General features: G+C 38.7%; 1 protein-coding gene across 1 annotated transcript; it reads right to left on the bottom strand.

The window, feature by feature from the left end:
* Positions 1-5316: 5316 nt before the first annotated feature.
* On the bottom strand, positions 5317-7395 carry LOC129724720 (UDP-glucosyltransferase 2-like). Its single transcript, XM_055679852.1, has 5 exons — positions 7221-7395; positions 6923-7152; positions 6568-6862; positions 5965-6514; positions 5317-5907 (listed from the first exon to the last, which is right to left on the bottom strand). Exons 1-5 carry the CDS (start codon positions 7328-7330, stop codon positions 5524-5526), a joined length of 1569 nt encoding a protein of 522 aa, XP_055535827.1. The 5' UTR covers positions 7331-7395; the 3' UTR covers positions 5317-5523.
* Between the last annotated feature and the right edge of the window lie 1019 nt (positions 7396-8414).

Here is an 8414-nt window from a genome sequence, read left to right as displayed (position 1 = left end):
TTGTACTAGCTGACCCGGTAAACTTCGTCCCGCCCATTTTTTACTCTTTATATGGAAAATTTGAAAAAAAAAAAAACATTTCAAATTGATTCCACATACTTTCATAGATTGACCTTACGGTTTATTTATAGTCTGCAAATACAGGACACATCGTATATTGGACACGTTCTAACTCGAAATACCTATCGTTTGAAATGATAGTTTTGTCGATTTGAGCTCAAGCGGACTTCGGGAAGTAGAGCCTAAAAGCGGTCAGAGTTACAGTTCTTTGATCGATGAAAGAAATGTTCGAACTGGAAGTGTCTCTTGTGTGTTCTGGTGTAGCTCGAATCTTCCCAGCCCAAAAGTTTCCATGTCCCTGAAAGTAATTTTTTTTAAACAATTTACAATTTATGAAATAACATCAGATCTCGACATTTCATGCATTTCTAAGAGATTTGCTATCAAAAAAATCAATTTCTGAAACTCCAAGAACTACCTACTCTTGTGCATTTTAGGCTGGCCAAAAATGTAAGACTTTCACGACTGTAAGTGCAACTTTATCAGAAGTCCGATTAAGCTCAAATTTTGGATGGAGACTTTTTTCGAGAAGACAAAATTGTTTAGTCCTAACGTTAATTAAAAAATGCTTAAAAAATGCCGATTTTTAATGGGTTTACCTTTACACGCACTGACGAATCTACCCATGCAGCATCCATCATCAATCATAGTAACCCATAAGAAAAAAAATAACTTGAACTCTAACCGTAATGGCGAAAACAGTGAAGCTTCTCCGCTCAGAAGTGTTCGCGATCAAAGAACGTTCCCCCGCCGTGTCGAATGCGGACCTAGTACGGAAAAGGGCGACCGGTTACGCTTGTTTCGGTATCTATAACATCTTGGCACTGTTGGACTAGAATCAGTGCATCGAAAGAAAGACCGGTTCTGGACGGCCGACGACCCACAGTGGTTCCGTTTTCTAAGAAGGGCGGTCATAAATATTGTTTTCCTATGTTTTGAGTTAAAACGTCAATCTTAGTGTATTTTTCGATGCTGAATTCGAAAATCACATCTATTTTTTAGTATTTTCTATAGATTCGTGGTCAAGGGTCATCTAAAATTACTGGTATCTTTTACCAACTTTGGCTTGACTACTATTTTTTACTATGAAATTTTCCAAACTTTTATTGTTCGATACCAGAAATTTAATGAGTGTATACATATATAAGAAGTGTGTTTTTCGATGTGTATTTGAAAATTAGGGATATGTTTGGCTCACAACATTTATTTGATATGGTAATACATATTAAGGAAATTACAATGAACAAAAAATATAATTCACATAATGACATAAAAAGTGATAAAATATAAATCTTTCTGCGTTCTCGGCTGACCACGAAAAAAAACTGTTGCCTCCTTGGTGCTGTTATCATAATAAAAGATAGATCTGCTCTGTTTCATTCAACCATGTGGCATATCTTTTTATTCAGTTGCTCTTTGTTCTATTACATTATTTCAAAAGGAACTGATAATCGTGTGCAACTGTAATGTATTCGAGCTTACTATTCATCTAGCTTCAAGTTATAATAATCCCATAGTGATGAGTGCATAGATTCTAAAACATTTTGTATCTTCTAATGAATTCTTCCAGATTTTTCTGCTCAAATTTTAAAGATATGCATTTGGGAAATGTACATCTAAGCAATGAACCTAGAAATATATTTACGTTAAAAGGTATTCGTCGAAAAGTGGTTGCCAAATATTACCACAAAAAAAAACCCTTAAAAAACAAAACAAAAACGGAGAATACATCGTAAAAGTGACCATTTTGTATTCACTTCTCACAAACCAATGGGCAGGTCTCGGCAGCCAAATTGTGTTTTGGACATATGTACGATACCTAACGAACATTTTGATGTATTGCTCTTACGTAAATTCGCTTGAGAACATTGTTGACTTGACAAATGAAAATACATTGGTGATATCTATTTATATCAAAATGTACCTATTTTACCGTTGGCTCAGTCGTTAACAACACAATACAACATTCTTGAAACCACAAAAAAAGACCTCAACATTCCTTGTTTCTGAACCTCCATATCAAAAAACCACTTTGGAATTCTTAAATTCACTGAAAAGTGGTGAAATTGCACTTAACCTAATAGCATACTTGTTTAAAAGTGAAAATTATGCGCACTTCCAAGTCCCACAGTAAACAATTCCTTCGTGATACAACACAATAATTGATGCCATTGTTAGCTGCAGACTACTAAGGATGCTGAGAGGTGAAGAAATACCAAAATAATGAAATTTGATTTTTGGCTTTATGACCTATGGGGGAACCACTGTGCGACCCTGAGCCACAAGAAGCTCCAAAGAATGCTGAAGAGGAAGACCGAGGGAAAAGTGGCTACATCGCTGCGTACACCTGATCGGAAGGTCGGTGCAACTGGCCAAACAGTGGAAAAGTACCTGACAAACATGGACATCAGAGAGCGGCAGTCCCGTCCATTGGTCTCAGAGACGCAGGCAATGACGCAGTGGCAGTAACTGAATAAAATGGTCGAGTAGATTTTTTCGGTGAATCGCGACGTGATGATGGTGGGGTGGTAAACGTCGAGACCTATCTGGCAACGACTGGCAGGGCACTCCGTATTTTACTCTCCCCACGAAGGAAGTAAACTCTGAGGTGAAATTCATTTCACATACCAAGTTTCCAAAGAATGCTGCTGTAGCTGACAATCAGCAAGAAGCTCCGTACTGGCCGTGAACGGGGAAATTTATAGTACGAAGTGCCTGCGGAAGTTGAGTCGTCCATTCAGAAATACAATACGGGCGAAGACGCTGTGCTCTGGCCGAATCTGGTGTCGGCCCACTAGTCGAAGCAATCATTGGAGGAGTTGAGAGTTTATAGGCAAACCAGAAGCGTAAGATCTACTTCAACAATTTTTTCGCAAAAATTGAGGAGGAATTGATAAATAAAACCACCATGGCGAATGTCCCGGTAAACTCCCGAAAGGCCGCTCGCAAAGGTAAGGAATTTCATTTGCAAGTAAGCTTATATAATTACCTTCCGTAGCAAATTCATTGAAATAAATTACCTGTCTTGGTTTTATGCTATCACAATCCGAATTTTTTTTTTAATGCAAACATTTAATGCAAAATTCGAAATGCTGATTTCTCTTAAACATTCCATTGGCACCCTATTGTTGATGCACAGCCAAACTTTCGTAAAATTATGTTCAGGTATCAGAAGGTCGCAGCCGCCATCTTATAATTCAAATTAGTGCCAGGGGTCAATTTTAGGCTTCCATGCATCATCCAGATAACGGAAATACCCGTATTTGGTGTTATTCAGTCATTTTGGGCTGTTTTCCAGGAAGCGTAATTCGGCATTTGGAGTCAATTTCTGGTCTCAAGGTATCATTCTAGTTCCAGAAATGTTCATACCGGGTACCGGGCTTAGAGTATTTTCCAGACACCGGAACTCGTCACCTCGGATTTCAAAATGGCATATCGATTTCCGACCTCAGGACATCATTCTGGTTCCGAAAATATCGATATTGGGTACTATTCGACGATTTTGAGTTGTTTTCCAGAAAATTGGAGTCGCCATCTTAGAATAAAAAATAGTGCTCGGGGTCAGTTTTAGACTTCTGTGCATCACCCGATTACGAATATATGTATTTGGTGGTATTAGCACAGACTAACAGACATAACATGTCGAACAAATTTTCAATAAAATCATCCATTGGATGATTCCAGTACTTTACGTTAGTAACACTAGCACCATCTGCTGTCGTGTTCGCGCTGCGTCATGTATTTCGACATCAGCGCCAGCGTTACTGCATGTGTCAAATGGGGAACTACAAAATATGTATGAGATTGCATGACAGCGCCCCAGACGACGTTTTCGCGCGATGACTGTTATTCGGTTGAAAATTTGAAATGAACGTTTTTTGTGGCGATGGAGCTAGGTTCCAGTGTTACGTCTGTTAGTCTGTGGTATTAGGTTGTTTTGTGAGCGGATGCCGCCATCTTACAACTCAAAATGGAAGGTGGAGTTCATTTTTGACCTTCCAAGTCCATACGGATTAGACAGACAGACAAATAGAGAGATAGACAGACGGACAGAACTTCATTTTTATATTTATAGATTTTATTTTTATCTCCATGATCGGAAAGCCATTGCTAGTGCCTTCGCCAATAGAAGGCGACAAAAAATAAATTGCGTCGTGTGAAAAGCACGATGCGTCTACACGGACGGCAGTCAAGTGCGCAGTAGAAGGCAGTAGGCGACCGCCTTCTTTGTTAAAAGGCGAAGTCAGAAAGTTTTGGTTGGAAGGTGTCCCAACGGAAGACTCGATCACGCCTTCTAATTTGTATGGAGAAGGGCGACTTTGATTACTCTACCTCTTTTTCGAATTTGCGATAAAAAACTCTCGTAGAGCTTAAGATTTGTCGTAATCTTCACTGATGGTGTTTAGATATGTCTAAATTACTACTATTCATTCATTTCCTGCCATTTGAAGAGTGTTTCCTATGCCAAAATATGAATTGAACATAAAGTGGATATTGAGCGATTTTCATTGCATACAAACAATCGGTTCAAGCAGATACAAAACAACAAGCTGCGATACGTAATGTTTGTTCATTTTGTTCTCAGATTAGTTCTTAAGATAAAAAAATTTTAAATAACGGTTATTATTATTATTATTATTATTGCATTTTTTCCTCAAAGGAAATGTCAACAGTGTATTACATGATTTTGTCAACAGTGTATTATATGATTTCGTCTTAACGACGACCAAAGACGTCACGTTACGTGCAACCTTGAACTATTGGATAAACCATATTCCACATGGATTAGTTTTTTGTGATTATAGACCCTCTTCTCTCTCCATGGACAATCGTTCATACATATTCTAAAAATTTTGTATGGATCCTGGACATTCGTCAACAGAAACTGTTGACGTGGAATGTGAATAGCCCTCAAATCGCATCTCATATTTATAAACTCATTCAGGTCATTTTAGATTGTTGAAATTTGTTGAGGTAGCAAAGTTCAACTCCGAATTCATCAAAACAATGAAGTCAAAGTCACCCCGGAATGATAATTTATGAAAAAATTTTAAAACACATTTAGAAACAGCAGAATTGTTGCTAAACTTTTAAAGGAGTGATTGGATCTTGCTTAATTCATGGCAGCACTCATTTCAAAAATACCAAATAGTTTTGAATTCAGTATATTTTTAAAAATATTCAAGATATATTCAAAAAAAGTAGTCAAAGTCACCTCAGTATACGGTACCACTACTCGACATTCAAAATATAAGGTTTAAACATTGCATGGATTGTTCTCTGAACAGTTTTTATTCAAAATGATAAGCGGACATCGAGCAGAAAATAAATACACAAAAAAGTCGTGTTTGATGAACTAAAAAACATAACAAAAACTCAAAATACATATTCGTAAGTTAGCAAATACTCAAGAAGATATCCTGATATCTTTGGTGATTCGAATGCCACATTATGAACAACGATTCAATTCTGCTTCTGCTTCTTCGCCACACCACTTTTACACCGTCGAAGAACACACTTCGTTACAATTAATACCAGCAAAACGGTTGGCACCAATACTAGGAATCCAACTACATCGACAAGGTTACTTCTGAGGAAGCCTAGCTTCAGAACAGGTGATCGCAGGCTATCATCGTCGGGATGCCGCAAAACCCACTCGATCCACCAGACGGCACGCGTGATCGGTTGTTCCGGCTGATCGCGAAACAGTGCGGAAACCTTGCGCATATTTTTACGATAACTGGGCGTTTCCAGCACCTTCCAAACAGTGCTTCGTATTTGCTCGGTTGTTAGCGTTTGCAGCACTAATTTTTCCGCCACACCTTGGCGAATGCATCGTTGAAGATTCTGAAAACCAAATATCCTGGAGTTAAGATAAAATTTGAAAGATCACCTCCAACTCACCCGATGTTGATCGGCGATGAACGGCAACCCGATTATGGGTACTCCATGCCAAGTCGCCTCATGGGTGCTGAGCATACCGGAATGACTTATAAATGCCTTGGTTTTGGGATGGGCCAGGATATCATTCTGTGGTAGCCACTTTCTAATGATAACATTTTTCGGCAAATCGAAGATCAAATCAGACTCGAATTTCCACAAGAAATTATAGTCCGGAATTCGTCGCATCGCTTCGATGAACATGGACTGCTGCTCACGACCAAGCTGGTCGGATCGGATGTTTGATCCTAATGAGAACAAAACCGCACCCTTCTTACCAGCGACAATAAAATCTTCAATGTCTTTCGGTAACTTTTTGGCTTCCTTTATCTGCAATCCGCCAACCGAGATCAGATTAGGTGGAGCGGATTCAGGAAAGTCTATTGAATAGTGTGCATTGACTAGAATAATCTTCGATAGACGGTCTATGTCCGGAACGTAGGGAAGATCATCGTACTGGAAATATTCTCTCACCATAGCGTCTAGCTTCGGGTTACTGACGTAATTGCGATAACTGCAATTAAGAAAATATTTGAGTGTGACGTTTATACTCTAAGGTTTCAATACAAACAGAAAATCAGCGAGTATAAAAGCGTATTTTCGACTCGTTGGAAAAATGTCATATCGCTGCCATAAGGTAGGGAGAAGAACGGTATATAAGCTGGATGCTTGTGCCCTCCAATTACGTCCGTAACGTAGGGTGGGTTACTGAATGCCGTTACGCTAACCAGTGGAGGATAGTTAAACTTATGAATCAGTCCGTTCATGCAACCACCACACGTCATATCGTATATTACAAGGTCAAATGTAAAATTATCGGGGTAATTTTTCACAAACTTCAATCCTTCAGATTTGAGGACTCCTGTAGCAGATAAAATACCCTATCAAAATATAATCACTTATATGTTTTCATGAACCTTACCACTGCACTCCAAAATAACGAAATCTCTATAAAATGACACAATCGCATTGAAGATGTTTTCTCTCGCCATCTCCATGAGGTCAATATTATGCGGTCCACTGTACAGTTCAGGATAAGTTTGTTCCAGCTCCACATAATGAACATTGGCGGGGGCATCTTTCTCGATGTCCGCCGAAAGGACCGTGATATTGTGACCTTTCACCGCCAGCGCGTCTACAATTGCCCGATTCCTACGAAAACAGAATCACCTATTTTCAAATTGTTCTCATACATAAATCCCAAAACTTCTCGATTTTACCATATGTGATGACTTGGACTAGCGACTCCGAATAAACACAGAATATTCGCACCTAAAACTATGTGCACAAGCTGAACAGCAATCAGTAGAGTGTTTATGAATTGCGCCATTCCGCCCCGAGTTTAGAGAGCAGCGCTCGATCCGCGCACATCCACATCCGAGGCCCAACTAAATGGAATTGATAACAAAGCGACTCCAATTGACCGCAGTGACTAGCTGGTCGCATCAATTGACATCTGTTCAAGGTCGTTTTTTATCTAATTTTACACTCAGGCAAAAACAAAACTATCTAGGTAAGTTCTTACCAATACAAAAATGGTGTTTTATAAAGGTTAATATCAGTATAACGAATTTTGTGTGTGATTTACAAGAAGTTTTTCCTAAGTGTACGATAGTGGCATAAACGTACGTTCGGTGAGTGATGATTGCTACCGCCGAAAAAGGTTGCTAACGCTCATTGATAATTATGCCACGAGCTTGTGACATAATCGAACTGAATTGTCTTAATAATAAAACACAAACATTGATAAGAAAAGATTTGTTCTAATCTGCACTGATTTTTATTCGGTTATGAGCTAAAAAAATACTCTCAAACATTTTTTTATATACATGGCAGAAAAATAGTTTTTATTGTCAGAAAACATTAAAACATAAAAAATGACAAATTATCTTAAAAAGAAGCAAAGCCTTGGTGCTACATTCCGATTCGGAACTCGACCTTCTGTTTATTATACACAGACTTCGCAGCTAACTGTTTGATGTACAGGACAATTGCGGGGCTAGCGCTACGATCCTACTGACACTAACAGTCTCTCCCGAATAGAGAATCGAACCTCAGACGACTGACTTGTTGGGCCACCAGCGTACCTCGAGACTAGCTGGGAGGGTCAAATTATCTTATTGAAGCTAAACAAAGATCAAAACGCCAAAATAGGTAATTAACCAAAACGCTGATCACAATCGTCGAAAAGCAAAAATATAAAAAATAGATTTCCTTCGAACACCTCAGAATTCTTGAAAAGCCCAGTGAAATCATTTAAAAAAATTCTAAATTTTTATTAATGACTCCGAAAAACAGTACAAAGATTACATAGAACTGCCGGAAAATGCTTCGAGAAGCAAGAAAACGCACAAATATGCTTTAAAGGCCAAATTCCAAACTACGCCGAACACTTGCGAAATACAATTCCTGGC

This window comes from Wyeomyia smithii, chromosome 2 (assembly GCF_029784165.1).
Source record: "Wyeomyia smithii strain HCP4-BCI-WySm-NY-G18 chromosome 2, ASM2978416v1, whole genome shotgun sequence".
Classification (NCBI taxonomy): domain Eukaryota; kingdom Metazoa; phylum Arthropoda; class Insecta; order Diptera; family Culicidae; genus Wyeomyia; species Wyeomyia smithii.
The sequence above is the reverse complement of the archived record's forward strand: the minus strand, read 5'-3'. Positions and strand labels throughout refer to the sequence as shown.